The sequence below is a fragment of the Piliocolobus tephrosceles genome, chromosome 7 (genome assembly GCF_002776525.5).
Source record: "Piliocolobus tephrosceles isolate RC106 chromosome 7, ASM277652v3, whole genome shotgun sequence".
Classification (NCBI taxonomy): domain Eukaryota; kingdom Metazoa; phylum Chordata; class Mammalia; order Primates; family Cercopithecidae; genus Piliocolobus; species Piliocolobus tephrosceles.
This window is the reverse complement of record NC_045440.1, coordinates 16,742,508-16,760,820: the sequence shown is the minus strand read 5'-3', so window position 1 is coordinate 16,760,820 and position 18,313 is coordinate 16,742,508. Positions and strand designations below refer to the sequence as shown.

Below are 18,313 nucleotides of genomic sequence, written 5' to 3'. Positions count from 1 at the left end.
GAACCCCGTCTCTTTTTTAATATTTTTTTTTATTCCAAGAGAACCTTGTTAAAAAACACTTTTTTATTTTTTTTGGGTTTTTTTTTTTTTTTTTTTTTTTTTTTTATCTGAACTGTTTTCAAGTGTCCAAATTAGGAAGGACCATATCTAACACAAACCCTTTTGTCATCTTCCTTTTGTAATACATCAGGTGAGGAATATTGGAGCATGGAATGCTTCACCTGGGACCATGGTCTCTTTGTGGGAAAATAGCCTTTGTAGAAAGAGGTATGGAGATATCTGAAAGCTAAAGATCACAAAATAAACGATTTGCCGCATCCTTCTAAAATTCTCACATTACTTTGAGGGTCATGACAAGGGAGAAATGGAGGCAGTTGTTGATACTTGGAGATTATCCATGCTCTTAGGTGGCTGGATATCTTGTATTGTCTTTATTTTCCTGTGGAGTCGGCACAGCTTCTAGTTTATAAGTCAGCTACTCTGCCCTCTGCCAGATCAGCATGTGTGTGCATGCTGGGGCCACACCGGTCCTTTTAGCTGCCTTTGTCTCTGCAAGGAAGAACCCTTTGAAATTAAATTTCACATATCACAGCTGTTTCCCCAGCATAAATTCCATCCTCTTGGCTCACTTCTTTATTTTGTCTAAAATCTCTGTAAGGGACATAGCTGCCTTTGGCAAAACCATTTCTCTGAATACCTAGCCACCGGATTTCCACCCACTCCGTCTCAGGGTGGGCCTGGGAAGAAAAGACTATTCTCACATTCAGCATTTGAGAGGAGTGACGCAAAGGAAGATGCTGTTTCAAAGTTACCAGCTCTTTCTACATCACTGTCCTCTTCCTCAGATAAATGTATTGGGAGTTTGAGTCATCAAGATAGAGAATGGGTTAGTATTGACAAGGGAACGACTTAGTAAACTTTGAAACTTCAGCATCAGCTTGGATTAGAGCTCCAAGAAGGATGCTTCTCTAGATTTGCGATAGCTCTGGAGTGTGGCAAATGTGCATGTGGAGAAAGTTGGGTGAAATTGCTTTTCTAAAGAGAAAAGCCTGGCACTAAGGAAATTATACATTTATGAAGAGTGAAAAGTAGAATCATGGGCTGTTGTTCAGATTGCTATTTCAGTGAAATCGTAAGAATGCTAGCATAGCTGTAAACTATCTATTTATGATGAGAATAAGCCTGCAAAAGGGTGGCCATGTTTGATAACCAGTCTCCACTCTCTTCTTATTGTTGTTAATGCTCTTTTTTAAAAATCAGAACTAATATCTGTTCCTAGAAACTTTGCACACATCCTAGAGACTAATTCATCAATCAATGGAAACTTCAACTTCACAGTTCTGGGTCTTGTGTAGCTATATCTACCTGATTGTGTAGTTTCTACCTGATTCTGTAGTTTCTTCCTAATTTGTAAAACTAAAAATTAAAAAGGTGGGTAGACTGTACAAGAAGGAAGACCTTATGGACATCAACATCTGGAAATGCCACTCCCTGTTAGGTTAATAGAGTACTGCCCACTGCTGAGGTGAACTTTGCCTCAGAGCATCCTTTGGAGTATTGAGCCATCCACCTACCTCAAGCAAGAGTTTGAGGTAGTTAAACTTCTTCCCCTTGCCCAGATTGTAGCATGTGTTAAGGGCTAATCCTGGTGATGTGTGCATCCTACAGTGGGTTACTAATGTCCCACTGCTAGTTAATCCTTCCCCCTAGCTGGAAGCCTAACCTACCAGCACGTGATAGCAGATGCTACACAAAAAGTAAATTGTATGATTGCAAGCTGGTTTGGGGTTTACACAGTTTGGGTTTTATATCCTGCCAAAGCTATTTATCACATCAGGTACTGTGCAAAATTCTAGGCTTCCGAAGATGACTAAGATACAATCCCTGCCTACATAGAGCTCACAAAACAGGAGGAAAACAGATAAACTGAGCATTCAGTAAGCAATGAGATGAATTAATAGAGGTGTGGAACAATCTTACTGAAGAAGGCCACCTAAGCATACTTACAAAGGTCAGAGGATGCATCCCTGAGGAATTAACATGACTTGAACTGATGCCTGAAGGATGAGCGGGAGTTTGCCAGGCAGGCAGGCGAGAAAAAACATTTTAGCCAGAGAAGGGTGAAAATAGCAGATTTGAGAGAATGTGGCATATTCAAAGAATGGCAGACTACTTTTTACATTTGCATTATAGGCTAGAGGGGGAGTAGCAAGCAGTAGAAAGATGATGAAAAATTATGTTTCAGATGATGAAGATATCATGAAAATTAAAGAGGTGGTATCACAATGTCTTAAACTTTCCCTTTTACAAGCTCTTTGAGTCAGAGGTCACTGCCACTCCCACCTCTACTCAGGTACTCAAAAGACTTAGATGGCATAGTGTCCCCCATGCTAAGCAGCCCTCCTCACAGAACTTGTGTGGGGCATGTGCCCTACGAGTGCCATATTGTTCTCCCCTGTGTGCTCTTAGGATGCCAGTATTTACACTCCTAGGATTCTGGTATAGCAGAAATGTCTCTCCTTCTTCTTCCCTTCTTCAGCCAGTCCCCTTGGGTGAGGAGAGAGGAGAAAAAGCCCTGGCCCGAAGTTCGTGTAATTCAGTTTGACAAAGGCTCACTCATTTAGCCTGTTATGTAACAGGGGCTTTGCCAGAGATGGGGATGCAAAGATCCCAGGATCCAGCCTCTGTCCTTAAGGGCTTCACTAGCACATTCAGGTTCTACATCCATTCTCTCTTTGTCCACACTTTTCTACCCCATATACATTTCTCAGTATCAAGGATTCCCGACCGAGGGCTTCCAGTTAACTTCCCTCCTGAGTGCCCTCCATTTTACCTCTGCGGCTACCAGTGTCTTGGCCTTCGGGATAAATGAGGGGGTAGCATTGCCTGAGACAGAAGGAAACAGGGCCTCTGCTTCCCTGTTTAAATGAATCAAATTGGTCTTCGAAAGAAATCATAATGGCTGGCAATTCCAACCATTCCAGAAGTCCCTAATGGCTGGCTTTAATGACCACTTTCCCTTGACTGTAAACACATATATACCACACACATACACAAACCACCCCCTCAGCCACTGGAATAACATTCTCTTTAGGGCCTCATTTCATTATCAATTGCTCATCAGTTACTTTAAGGCTTTCACCAAGACTTCTCAACTATATAATAGCGTATAATGATTTTTACCCATATGGAACAATTCAAGAATAATTCAATTCGCATTTCCTCATTACAAGTAGAGAGTAATAGTAAAGGCTTTCCCCGTCCAAAACACAAATAAACAAAAAAAGTCACAATAGTCATCAGAAGGAAAACTAGGCACAGCTGAAATTACACAGGAGTGCCAAGTCCTCATGGTCTCCATTCGCTCAACCTCTTTCCTCCTTCACTACTCCCATCCCAGCCAAAGTGGCTCTTCAGTGCTCTTCCAAAAGAACAGTCACACATTGAAGACTATGAAGAGTCATACTCCAGGAAGTAGACATGCCTTGTCAAACTCCAAGTCTGTCGCTTAACTAATTGCTGATTTGGAGCAGTTAATTATCCTCTCCGAGCCTCAACTCATTTATCTATAAAATGAGGGGAAATGATGTTGCATGGTTGATAAAAGAAATGATTAAATACATGAAAACACCTGTTGCACAGTAGGTTAACAGTAAATATTGGTTCCCTTCCTGATGACTCTTACAAGAAACGAGAGTATTTTTTCTTTTAGTCCTTCCCTGATTCTTACTCATCTCTTAAGGAATAAAGTGTCTTGTGTGACTGGGCACAGTGGCTCACACCTGTCATCCTTGCACTTTGGGAGGCTGAGGTGGGTAGATTGCTTAAGCCCAAGAGTTCAAGACCAGCCTGGGCAACATGGCAAAACCCCATCTCTACAAAAAATACAAATATTAGCCAGACATGGTGGCGCTTGCCTGTGGTCCCAGCTACTTAGGACGCTGAGGCAGGAGGATTGATTGAGCCCGGGAGGCAGAGGTTGCAGTAAGTCAAGACTGGGTCATTGCACTCCAGCCTGGGTGACAGAGTGAGACCTTGTCTCAAAAATAAAATAAAAATAAATTGACCGGCTTTATTCCGACCTTATTTTCCTACCTTTTCACACTCTTCCTACAGCAGTTTGTGTATGAAATGGTTAAGAGTTAAGCCGTCTCAACCATCCAAATAAGGGCCTGTAGTGTCCCTGATACCTTTAATGAAAAATAAGTAATTTCTTCTACCTTTGTTTCCACTTCAGATCGGAGACAAGTGCCTCCATAAATCCTCCTAGCACTAGTGCTAGGCAAGGCAGAGGGCTTTGTGTTCTGGAGCTAGAGGTGCAGCATAAACACTGGCCAAAAATACCCTATCACCGCTATTCCTCATTCCTTTAGACATTAATTATATATATGACATGACTTCTGCATACTTGGCTTCTAGTTGGAGGAATTTTACCAAAGATCAGGCACATGCCTCCTCTCCCTCTCTCTCCCACCACCTTAACCCTGGAGACTTTGATACTCCCTTTATGAAGAAATAAGCCATAGACTCTGTATACACATTCCATATGGCAAACACATGAAACAAATACAAGGAGCCCCCCACCTTGTTGAAGAGACATTTAAGAGCCATATTCCTGTATTAAAGAAAGCCCACATAGCCCTGCAGATCATTTCTGTATATTTCACATCTAAAAGAATAACCACTCCAAGATCAGAGCATTATACATCACAAATGTAGGAAATGACTTGGCAGATTGCCTGAGCCAGCTTGCTTCATTGGCCATTTAGCCAGAAATAAGACTGGTTTGTTAGTGTAATAGTTCGTAGGTTACTTCTTGCATCTGAGCTTCACAACCTTATAGGAGGATACTGTTCCCATTTTTTAAATTGAAAGCCTGGCATTTTAAAGTTGATTAACCTACTCAGTATTGTAAGGATGGTGCTAGCTAAGCTAGTATTTCTTCCGTTAGTCTCTTCTTGAGTAAATATGAACGCTCTAGTATGAGACCCTTGCCCTTGTAATTATTGAAAGTTTAAAATGCTGTTGTGGGGAGAGGTCTTTAACTGTTACGGCTTCGCCCAGATTCAACCAACTTGGCCACTGCACAGCAACTGTGCATTAACCTTCCCTTCAGCTTCTGACTTGAGTGAAGACTGATGGGTTTGCCCTCGCTCTGATTGCACTTCCCTGACTCCAGCCACTCTTTCACTGGAATGTGAGACTTTCCATTCTTTCACTGGAATATGTCTTGTAACTTCTATTATTTGAGTAAGTAAACTTTGAGATTTTCTAACATAGACCTTTCTCAGGTCTTTTGTTCCCAGAAACCATGAAATAGGTGGACGTGTTGGCATCCTGTTTTATATCTCTCAGATTGACACTTAAAGTGTGGCTTAAGTATCCAACATCGGCTGAACTTTGGCTAGTAAACTACCTTTCTGATACAGAGGGCCATACATTTACGTAGGAATCAAGTCAATCATGAGTGCACGTATAAGATCAGGACTTCACTCGCTTTTTAGAATGGTGTACACTAGAGATGTGATTGTGAGCAAGGTGCGGTGCCCAAAGGAGCTCTCTTCTTTATTCTGAAGAAATTAACAAATAAAAGGCCAGTTCACTGCCATTTGAGAAATACTGCAAAGAGAGGAGGGTGCTATGGAAACACATCTGGAAGGGCACTTAACATGAGCAAGAGAGGGGAAGATCATGAAAGAGTTCCTGGAGAAAGTAGTATTTAACCCCACGTTTAAAAACACAAATAGATGTTAGTCATATAAGGGAACTCAGAGACAAACCTGTATGGATACTTAGATGTGATATAGCGTATATGGGGAACTACAGGTCAGGTTCAGTGGTGTTTGGGGTGGAAGAGCCTAGAAAACCATGTTAAAGTAATCCCAGCACTTTGGGAGGCCGAGACAGGCGGATCATGAAGTCAGGAGATCGAGACCATCCTGGCTAACCTGGTGAAACCCCGTCTTTACTAAAAAATACAAAAAAACTAGCTGGGCGAGGTGGCGGGCGCCTGTAGTCCCAGCTACTCGGGAGGCTGAGGCAGGAGAATGGCGTAAACCCAGAGGCAGAGCTTGCATTGCGCTGAGATCAGGCCACTGCGCTCCAGCCTGGGCGACAGAGCGAGACTCCGTCTCAAAAAAAAAAAAAAGAAAGAAAGAAAACCATGTTAAAGAGTTGAGACTTTATCTTAGAGCAGTTGGAGCTATCACATGTTTTAAATGGGATGGGGAATGACATGATTATTTTACTTATTTTTTTTGAAACTAGGTCTCTGTTACCCAAGGTGGAGTGCAATGGCAGAGTCTCGGCTCACTGCAGCCTTGACCCCGCCACCCATCAAGCAGTCCTCCAACTTCAGTCCCCTGAGTAAGTAGCTGGGACCACAGGTGTGCACCACCACACCTGGCTAATTTTTCTATTATTTGTAGAGATGGGGTCTCACTTTGTTACCCAGGCTGGTCTTGAATTCCTCAATTTAAGCGATCCTCCTGCCTTGGCCTCCCAAAGTGCAGGGATTATAGGCATGAGCCACCACACACAGCATCCATATTTATATTTTAAAAAGATCAGTCTGGGCCGGATGTGGTGGCTCATGCCTGTAATCCCAGCATTTTGGGAGGCCGAAGCAGGTGGATCATGAGGTCAGGAGTTCGAGACCAGCCTGACCAACATGGTGAAACTCCATCTCTACTAAAAATACAAAAATTAGTCAGGTGCGGTGGCATGTGCCTGTAGTCCTAGCTACTCAGAAGGCTGAGGCAGGAGAATTGCTTGAACCTGGGAGGCGGAGCTTGCAGTGAGCTGAGATCTCGCCACTGCACTCCAGCCTGGGTGACAGAGCGAAACTCTGTCTCAAAAAAAAAAAAAGATCAGTCTGGCTGCAGGATGGAGAATGACTTGGAAACAGGTTCTATCAAAGACATAGAGACCAGATTAACTTGAACAAGAGCAGGGGTAAGAATGAGGGAGAAACATAGTTCTACTTGGAGAGTTTAGTTTGAGGTGTTGAATTCAGGGTGTGTGAAATAATAAAATGGATGTGTCTAGTAAGCAATTATGCATACTCTGATCTGGAGCCAATCAAGGGGCCGGAAATGCAGATCTGAGCAGTCGTTAACAATGAATTGATAATTTAAGCCATGCAAGTAGATGATGTCACTCCAAGAGTGAGGAGAAGATGGAGGACAGAGCCAATGGACCAGATGCTCATATGTGCCCTAGGAAGAAGAGACAGGGGAGGAGCCTGTGTGATGTGGCCAGACGGGAAGAAAACTAAGCCAGAGAGAAAACTGGTACCACAGACGTTAAGAAATGTTTGAAATGTGCCCTGTCATGAAAAGGTAAGATAGGGAATTGGAGAGTGCCGTGTGAATTCAGCAAGTAGGACGTTGTCGATGAAGCAGTTTCAGTGTGGTGGTGAATGTGGAAGGCAGATTGGAGAGTTGAGGATGCAGAGGCAGAGAGGACATAGACAACTACTCTCGAGAAGCTCGCCCAGAAGTTTCCAGTTTGATCCACTCCACTCCTCCTTTTCTCATATTCCCCTTCCTGTGACTTTTGAAAGTAACAAGTCCCCAGCATCTGTCTCATTTTCATTGAATCTCTTTTCTTACCTGTTATTGATTTAACTCTAAAGTAAAATAAGTCCTTGTCTTTGTTCCTTTCCCCCAGACAGTTTCTTACATTATCCAGAACTCTTGTTTTGCTTCTCTGGGTTACACACAATCTGTCTCATCACCATTTGCCTCATTTTCCTTTCTGGCCCCTTCCTTAATGTTACTTAGTCACATTTGCCTTTCACTTTCAAGCAAAGAGTAAATCCACAGAGCATAACGATAGTAATGTCAGATCCCTTCACAAAATGTCATGTTGGGAGCTATGTGAGAAATAAACATAGCATCTAGTTCCTGAAAACGCTTGTCCTGACAGTGTGGATGAGAAGACCAGTATTACCCAATGAATGGCTAGTGAACTCTTAAAATCATCTCGTGGAAAAGCACCAATTAACATGATACAAACCAAGTGTATAGGTGAGGGATGGAGAAAACACAGGGTAAATGGAATAAATTTGGGTGAATAATTCTTTCTAGTTTCTGTAACTCTCTGAGATAGAGCTCATAATATACAACACCAGTATAGGGGATGATTTAAATATTTGCACATTTCAAAACTGTTCCAGAGTCCAGGTATCAGTCATGATCTGGCATAATAGAACATTTATGGTGCAGTGTTTTTGTCTGTTCTATAGCTAAGTAAGAACACACTCCTATCTGCATTTTCTCTCGTACCGTCAGTGCCCATGAGCCCAAGAGTACCTTAAAAATGTATGCCCTATTGGTAGTTAATTATTACTATAGGAATGTAAAGTGTTCATGGAAGAAGAGACAAATATTATTTTAATGTAATACTCATAGTTCATATGTGCTTTAAAAATTATAAATTGCTATGAATTGAGTGTGCGTTTTAATTGACATTAAAGTGATGAAATTCCTGTTGGTTCTGATGATCCATCATTGTTGACATTTGAATAGTAACTTCATATCCACTTTGTTACAGAGTGAGTCATCTGCTAGCCAAGTGCTTTGACAAGCCTTTGCTATGGCATAGCTTCAGAAGTTCTCTCTCAGTTTCTGTCATGGGCTTTGTGTCTGTCCCCTGCCAGTCTCTGCTTCTCTCTTGAAAGTATTTTTGTAAGGCTTGTGATGTTATTCTTGTTCCAGTTCTGGTTGTTACAAAACTGAACTGCCCTAGAGATGATTGATGGAATGGTTAAGAGCGATGGGTGTAGGTGGCTGGTTAGTGCATGACAGTGAATTACTTAGAGTTCACCTCTTGATGATTGCAGTCTGCAGACCAGGCTCTCAAGAATCTCTAATGTTTTTTATCTTTACAGTCTCAGAAACAGCTGTTCAAACCTGAATTTCTTTACCTTTACCATATCTTTAGAAGTGAAAAATCAGTTCATTATCTAAAATGTACATTTGCTGTCACAGATTAGGAACTGTGTCCTTGGTGCAGAATCATCTTTATTCTTTGGCTTACTCGGAAGAGAGATTTTGTTCCAGCTCCCTATACGTGGTTTTTGGTTTTTGTGTTTTGTTTTGGGGAGTTGTTTGTTTGTTTTTTGAGACGGAGTCTCGCTCTGTCGCCCAGGCTGGAGTGCAGTGGCCAGATCTCAGCTCACTGCAAGCTCCGCCTCCCGGGTTCACACCATTCTCCTGCCTCAGCCTCCCGAGTAGCTGGGACTACAGGCGCCCGCCGCCATGCCCGGCTAATTTTTTTGTATTTTTTTAGTAGAAACGGGGTTTCACCATGTTAGCCAGGATGGTCTCAATCTCCTTATCTCGTGATCCGCCCGCCTCGGCCTCCCAAAGTGCTGGGATTACAGGCTTGAGCCACCGCTCCCGGCCTGTTTGTTTTTTGACACAGATTCTCACTCTTTCACCCGGGCTGGAATGCAGCGGTGTGATCACAGGTCACTGCAGCTTTGAGCTCCCAGGCTCAACCAATAGGTTTTTTAAAAGTTTAATTGGAAAAGCAGTTCTTGCAGTGTTGGTCGCATCAGGGTAGGGCTTGGTTCAGGCACAGAAGGAAGCCACTGAAGAGTCAAGGCCTCCCAGACTGTGATGACAGCAACCAGTCCGGAGCTGATGTGCCCAAGACTGGGGCACTCAGAGCAGGCCCATCTCTGTCCTGGTCTCCTGTTGCCCCTTCTGCTTTCTTGTGAGCTCATGGCGTTTTTATTTCCTTTTGTGAAACTGCTGGTTCTGTGCTCTTTTACATGTTGAAATAGCTATTAGGGCGAAGCTGAATGATTTTTAGAAAGACACTTAATCAGACATACTTAGCATTTTTTTAAAAAGATAGTCATCAAATTATGAAAAACGTTTTTAATGCCATTTTCAAAACCATGAATTAATAGACAATTTAGGACCCAGCTTCCTTTAATTACTAACATTTTTATTTATTTCCACGTAGCTCCAAGTAACAATGTGGTCTCCTTTCCCCTTTTTATGTTCTCTCAGTGGAAATCAAGACCATTTCAACTTCGTTGAAAATTGTTTTAATTACATGTGGCTATTTTGCCTATTTAATGAGGCATGAAGTAAATAATATGTTGAAAACTGGAGTCTTGAATATGCTTTTTAAATTGATAAGAATTTTAATTACAATTTGGTCATTTTCCAAATTGTAGTTTATATTACCTGAAAGTACAATTTTTCAGAGTTGATGCCAATTTTTTTTGTACATATGTAGATGATTTTTATGTTAGTGTGTTAAGATTCAACTTCACAAGAGGTTTAATTAACAAGCTTCTTAGGGAAAAAAACTTTATTTCATGCTTTAAATAAATTGAAAATAAATAGCATTGGGAAATCACATTCTTGATGCTTATTGGGACAGTGGAGCGATCCAATGAATCCTATTACATAAAACGATGTAGATTGCAGGGAACACGAGAGAGTAACATGTTTTTAGTCATCATTTTCACCCCTCATTTATTTGAGAAAATGGATAGTAATTAGATGTCGTGGAGCATTTTCTTTTCTTACAGAAAATTTCTTGATTGGATTTATCTTGCTCACTCTTTCACATTTAGTTTGCACAGCAAATAGTCCTTGTTTTGAAGTGATTTGATTACAGTAATTTATCCCTTATTTCTTCCTTCCCAATTCTACCATTTAAACACTGTCTTCTCTTTCAGTGAAAAATAAAGATGTCAGAGTGAACTTGGTAGGATAAAGTCATTTTTTTAATCCAACTGTCAACTGTAATGTTACCACTCTACTATTGGTTTTTGCTGTGTGTGTGTGTGTGTGTGTGTGTGTGTGTGTGTGTGTGTGTGGAGTTGGAGCTTTATTTTTCTAGTAGGAATTCAATATGCTGAAAATATTTTAAAGTTTGTATTTTGCCTTTTTAAGAAAAAATGGTAAAATTGTATTATCAACTAGAAAAGTGGAAGCTTCTTAGACTTAAAATTTTTGAACTTCAGTTTAGCCCTAATTAAATATATCCTGTCTTCCACTGATGCCCTATGTAGCATTTTCCTTCCAATGTAAGGTAATCTGGCAGTGTATATTAGAGTTTTGGAAACTACCTTGGAATAGAGTCCTCTTTTAAAATAATTGTACAGTTCTTCCAAAGTGACAATTAATGTTAGCTTTTTCCTAGGTCTGTAATAAATGTTGCATTAAAAATTTTTTTTTGCATTTTTAAGAGCAGTCTAAGAATGTCATCCTTTGAGCTTGGTTTTAAATGAAGATATCAGCAGATAATATACTCGAAGAATATTTATAGTGGCTCCAAATGAGACAGTCTAAGTCATTCAATAGTAATAATAGCTACCAATTGGTTTTGTGTTTCGTATTCACCTATAGCGGTTTGTTAGACATTGTGATATAAATGTGGAGTTGAAACCATCCCAACGGTTACATAGAAAGGCATGCAGAACAGGGGATAGCAAAGTAATGACCAGAGAGGTAGGAGAGAAACCAGAAGAATATTGTGACAAAAAGCCAAGGAAGAATTTCAAAAATCTGGAAGATGTAAAAGAATTGTAGGTTGGCACTGGATGCAACCATAGCTAGAAAGCTTAAATCTGTCTTAGCTATAGTTTGAGCAAGTATGTGTATTACTTTTGTCAGCAATTATCAACCCAAGTAATGATCACATAAGGGAGAATAAGGGTGGGACTTTTTAGTTTCAGACTGGATGGATAAGAAAAGTAAGGCATAGCCTAGCAAAAAATCCTGAATTCTAAGATTAAAGGAAAACCTGTATGTGATTCCTAAGAGAAAAAACAAGAAAAAGAGAAAATAATCGGATTGGCATTGGACTTGTGCTAAACTGGAAGCTAGAAGGTGGTAGAATAGCATCTCCAGATGATAAGTAAAACAAGTGAAGAAGGCTGCAGCCTTATGTTCTCTATCCAGTTCTATACCTATCAAAGAAATGAAAGATACTTGAGGATAAGAATAAAACAGTATACCACCTACCTAAAGAAAATACTTGAGGGAAGAGAAAATAGCAAAGGTATGAGAGGAGAGAGGTTAAGATGGAAAAAAGAAAGAAGCAGGTGAGCAAGGAAACACAGATGCAGTTAAATATATGAGGGGAGACTCAGAATGTATAATCTAAATTCAAAATAAGGTTTCTTGAAATGGAAAATGCATAACATGATAATTTTAGTAAGATTGCAGAACAAAACATTTTTCAAAGTCTTGTTGATGTGGGTGAGGAATAGATAAATAGAGCATTTTCTTAAAAGAAAGACTTTTTAAAATTTCCATCGTATATGACTAAGCATTTAACAGGATAAAGAAGAACATTTTAAGTAATAAGTGGCACATGGTTATAAGGAAGGTAATAGTTATAAACCTAAATGCACCAGACAACATAGCAACTAAAATATATATAAAAAAAGCTATCAGAAATGCAACAAGAACTTGAAGTGGAAATGGTTAATATACTTGTCTGAAGGGGATAAACTAATAGAAAAAATGCTGTAAGGGCAGAGGAACTGAGTCAGTAAACTTGAATATAAATACACATTCATCCCTCGAAGAATAAATGTTTTGTATGCTTATGCAACATTAACAAAAATCAAACGTGTGATTGGCCACAAGAAAAACCTTACCAAATTTGGGAAAAATAGATTTTCTAGACCATATTCTCTGGTCATAAACCAATAAAATTAGGAATATATAATATATAACTAAAACTTTACCTTAAATTTGAGAAACCCATTCTTTGATGTTGCTAAGATTAAAGAAGGGATAAAAATTAAAACTACAAACTATCTAGAAAGCATTGAAAAAATAATCTTCATTCCCAAACTCTGCTACGCAGTGTAACCCATACTCAGAGGAAAAATTGTAACCTTAAATTCTTTCTTAACCAAAGGAGAAATATGGAAAATAAAAGAACTAGGTAATCATCTTAAGAAATTCAAACAACAATAAAATATTAATTCAAAGAAAATAGGGAAGAGGAATTAAGATAAAAGCTTAAATCATGGACCTAGAATATAAAAAAAAGGTACACACAAATTTCTAGGCTAACCTTTGTGCAAACTCAATCATTTGTGTGTTAGGGGATCAGTATGCATGGAAATGGAGGTGGCATATAAATTGCCTAAAGTGATTTTGGCCCTCATCATTTACCCTCTTTCCAGTTATTTACCTACCTCATGTTTTTGTCTGGAATCTAAGTTACACCACATGGAGAGCCAGATATGCAGGGTTCTGTTACAGCATAATTATAAGGCTGGAGGGGTTTTGTAGTCATGCTACCTCTAGTTGAAATTCCTACTCTAATGAAAATTTCCCTGGAAGGAGATTTGTGAATATTTGGAATGCTAAATTCCTGAGAAAAATCTCTTTTAAAAAACGACAAGACAGATCTTACAGCGTAACTAGATTATAGTTTTATGAATTACTGGGAATTACGTAACAGGTACATATAAATATCTTGTATTTAATTTTTTAAATTCTCCTTTATTCATCATACCACTCTAGAAGACTGTCATTGTCAATAGCAGTTCTTAACCTCAGAGGCTTAATAAAGTAGGACTTGTTGCAATCCCGAAGTAACAGTTTTGTCATTTAATATTATAAATGTGGATAATCTTTATATTACAGCTGGTATTTACATCTTATTGTAGAGGGAAAACCTTTGCCTCACAGCATTGTCACATTAAAGATTATTTTTGACTCGGTTTGAATTGATGGCAAGTAGTACGTTTGAACTACTTGTTTTGTGGAGGGGATAAATGGAAGGGAGGGGAATTATGGAGGACTATCATTGTTTTTCTGAAAATTGGTAAAAGCAGACTGATAAGAAATCAGACGATATCTTTCTTTAGGCTTTTACTGCTAATTAGAAGACGATGTGGTGTGTGTGTTCAGGTGTACGTGTGTGTGTTTTACAGAAGAAATGCAAGTTTAGTGTCATATCTTGTTTTTGATAAAATATGGGAAGGAGGAAGGGGGGCCTTAAACTCTAGAAAATATCTAACAGTTTGTAGCATATGCCTTTACCTATTTTTCAATTTTATGATAACAAGCTAAGCTTTCACCTGATTATTAAATTTTCCTCTTTTCTTTCAGGAGAAGAGCTGGAGTAATCATTTTACTTTACTATTCATTTTTCTTTTGATAGTATAAGTATAAACAGGCCAGTCACAGTGGCTCACGTCTGTAATCCCAGCACTTTGGGAGGCCCAGGCAGGTGGATCACCTAGGTCAGGAGTTTGAGACCTGCGTGGCCAACATTGTGAAACCGTGTCTCTACTAAAAGTACAAAATTAGCTGAGTGTGGTGACACATGCCTGTAATTCCAGCTACTTGGGAGGCTGAGGCAGGAGAATCACTTAAACCTGGGAGGCAGAGGATGCGGTGAGCCAAGATCGTGCCATTGCAGTCCAGCCTGGGCAACAAGAGTAAATCTCCATCTCACCAAAAAAAAAAAAAAAATTAGTCTAAACAGAAAGTAACAGGTAGTATCTTTAGAGCAAAGAACACAATGGCATTGTTTTTACCCTCTGTATAATTCTGTTGACAGTTATCTGTAAGGTGTTGCTTTTATCCATTTAATCCTGAAACCAAATCACACTGTTGGTCCAAGTCTCATTTCTGTTCACTATAAAATGCGTACGATAGATATTTCTGCCTTTGGCCTTACTTAGCTATTTACCTCAATTATTATATATCAGTTTTTAAAAAATGCCTTTTGGGTAGATGTATTTTCTCATTCTCAGCAAATTTTTCAAACAACATGATGTTCTATAGCATTTATAAGATTGTTTTTAATCACCACTCATTTCATTTTTTCATTCACTTGAATTTTCTGAAAACTTTTTTTTTAGTTTTTGCTTTTAAAAATTTAAGTTGAAATCTGATCATGATTTTTGCATTTATTTTCTTTGTATCCATCTATAGGACGAATACAAGCCAGAAAAGGCCTTGTCTGAAGAGGACTTGAAAAACGCTGTGAGTGTGCACCACGCATTGGCGTCCAAGGCCACGGACTATGAGAAGAAACCAAACGTGTTTAAACTTAAAACTGCCGACTGGAGGGTCTTGCTTTTTCAAACTCAGTATGTTTTGTTGGTTTTTATTTGATTTTGTGTTTTAGTTCACTTAGCACCACTTTATACCAAGGAATAAAATCAAGCTCTGCATGGGAAATTTTTTGAGTTGGAATCAAAGTCATGAACTGCTTTCATTAGCGAGGTAACTGCCCAAGAAGATTAGAATTAAAAAAAAAAAAAAAGAAACCCAGGATTTACATTTTTGTCTGTTACAAAGTAGCCCTTTGACTTTTAGTCAGCCGCTTACCATCTCTAGAATTCAGTGTCCTCATCAATAAAATATGAGGGTTTTTGTAGACAAGTTCTATCGCAAAATGAGTAAAACAGACCTGGATAACACCATTTCTCTAGCTCTTTCTCCTACCACATAGTTTAACCTCTGAACCTCAGCTTGTCACTCGTGTAGGGGATAATGTTTATCTTACAGAGTTCTAGTGAGGAGTCCTTGAGATAAGTGTATATAATACCTCACACAGTGCTTGGCACATAGGAACTGTTGAATAAATGTAAATGTTTAATTTATTTTTTTGTTTCCCTTCTGAGTGCTAATAGTCCATGATTATACTAGAAGGAAAAGATGTCATTCTACTGTGAGCAAGGAAATGGGATGAATTGCCAGTTTTAGGAGGAAGTTGTAAGGAAACAAGTTGCCCCGGGTTTTTGAGTGTAGGAATGGGACGGTTAACGTCACGCAGGGACCCATAGCTGGATGTAAAATTGCAGCTATTAGGCATAAAGAAACTTTCAAATTATTCTATTCCCTGATTTCTTAAATCAGAAATACCAGATGTAATAACTCAGGAGATCTAATTACTTTAGACAGAATTGATGCAAAAAACAGTCCATTGAAATAATAATGGAGCCAGAGAGATCAGCCTAGAGAGGATGCCGTGAGGAGCTGACATTTAGTGTGGTCACAGGTTAGTTAGTGTGATTTCTCTCAGAGTAATTGATGAAGGAAATGACTTTGGGGTTTTTTTTTTTTTACTTTTTATTTATTGATTATGTGTATGGTAGATAATCTGTCCTGATTCATAATCATTTCTACCATTCATTTATGAGTTTACAAATATTTATTAACTGCTGTGAATCTTGGGTTTTCTGGATATAATGACACATAAATTAAAAATATTACATCAGATGATTTTCACCTCCTCTCAGGTGGGTTTTTTAAACAGTCTTTTTGAGGTATGCTTTACATACCATAAAATATCACCAGTTTGAAACGTGCATTTCAATGATTTTTTGGCATATTTACAGAATGGCTCAACCATCACCACAATCCAGTTTTGAAACGTGTGCATCACTCCAAAGAGATCCCCATGTACATTTTGTAGTCACTTCCATTCTCACCTCCAGCCCCACGCACCCACTAATCTACTTTCGGCCTCTATACTATTGCCTTTACTGGACAATTCATACAAACAGACTAATATATTATGTGGTCTTTTGTGTCTGGCTTCTTTTATGTAACATAAAACTTTGAAAGTTTATCCATATTGTAGTGTGTGTTAGTACTTTATTGCTAAATACTATTCATTTGTGTGCATTTACCACATTTTGCTTATGCATTTACTGGACAATTTGGATTGTTTCCCTTTTCTGACTCTTAGGAATGATGATGCTATGAACACTAACATACAAATCTTTGCGTATCTGTATGTTTTCTTTTGAGATGGAGTCTCGCTTTGCCACCCTAGCCTGGAGTGCAGTGGTGTGATCTCTGTTCACTGTAACCTCCACCTCCCAGGTACAAGCGATTCTCCTGCCTCAGCCTCCCAGGTAGCTGGGACTAAAAGTGCCCACCACCACGCCCAGCTAATTTTTGTATTTTTAGTAGAGATGGACTTTCACCATGTTGGCCAGGCTGGTCTTGAACTCCTGACCTCAGGTTATCTGCCCACCTCGGCTTCCCAAAGTGCTGGGATTACAGGCATGAGCCACCGCGTCTGACGTTTCTATATGTTTTTATTTCTCTTGGATAGCTACTTAGGAGTAGAATTGCTGGGTCGTATAATAAATGCATAGTTAACTTTCGAAGAACCTGTCAAACTGTTTTCCACAGTAGATAAATCCTTTTACCTTATGTCTACTAATACATTCCTCAGTTAGATTTTAAAATTAAACAGTACAATTAAAAGAGAGGAGTAAATTTTATAATTAATTTGTGGCGTAGCCTCATATCAAACAGAAAGTAAGAGTTTAATAAATATTTATTGTCAAGTGTTACTCGTTTTTCCCTTCTGTTTCCTAGAGAGAGAATCACAGTGTTGCACTGTGATGAGCGTAGGTTCCACACCTCTATGGTGATCGCCTAAGGACAATGTTCATCTCTAATGAAGTTTCGTCAGGGTTTAGTTGTACCAGAAGGAGTAAATGATTTCCATACGCCGTTGCAAGTCAGTAACGTGAAATAGGCAAAGTGTGATGCACTTAGACATCGCAATATCCTAATATAAACGTATCTGTTTCTCATAGGAGCCAAGAAGAAATGCAAGGGTGGATAAACAAAATTAATTGTGTGGCAGCTGTATTTTCTGCACCACCATTTCCAGCAGCAATCGGCTCTCAGAAGAAGTTTAGCCGCCCACTTCTGCCTGCCACTACAACAAAACTGTCTCAGGTAATCATCTTGATAGTGCTTTGACCTTGGGAAAAAGTACTTTGTAAAGTAATGTGATAAATATTTGTCTTTGGATAGTACTCCATGTTTTGGGGGTGGATGAGATAGCATATTGTATAAATGGGGCAGAATATTTTATTCTGTGATAGCATATTGTATAAATGGCATATTGTATAAATGGGGCAGAAATGCAATACGCTGGGTTTTACACTTCATGTGAGAAGCTGATGTAATTGAGTCTCAGTGAGTAGGACATATACTTTGATTTAGTTTCTAAAGTTTGTATTAGTTCATTATTAGCCATGCTTGATGTTTTGTTTGTTTTAACTACCGGCTCATAATCTGGCTTGGTAACAACGCTTTTCTTTCGTTCATTTATTAGCTCATTTTTATTGAGCATTTACCATATTCCAGGATGTGTTTAGTGCTAGGAATACAAGAATATTTTCAGGAATCCACGGTTCATAGTACAATGGGAAAGGGCCTGGCCTACCCCTCGGAGCAGAGCTGAATGGAACGTTTGGATTTTCCAAGCTGATAAAGATAAAGTGTACCAGAACCCTGCTCCAAGTGTGTTTACATAAGCCTCCTTCTGTTGT

The 18,313-nt window shown here is 39.2% G+C and overlaps 1 protein-coding gene across 2 annotated transcripts in view; it reads left to right on the top strand.

The window, feature by feature from the left end:
* The window catches only part of PSD3 (pleckstrin and Sec7 domain containing 3), a 483,052-nt gene that overhangs the window by 421,427 nt on the left and 43,312 nt on the right, over window positions 1–18,313 (top strand). For both annotated transcript variants that reach the window (XM_023216635.2, XM_023216636.2), the window contains 2 exons: window positions 14,940–15,097; window positions 17,570–17,714. In XM_023216635.2, the coding sequence (XP_023072403.1) occupies window positions 14,940–15,097; window positions 17,570–17,714 (303 nt within the window). The remainder of the gene's footprint in view (window positions 1–14,939; window positions 15,098–17,569; window positions 17,715–18,313) is intronic.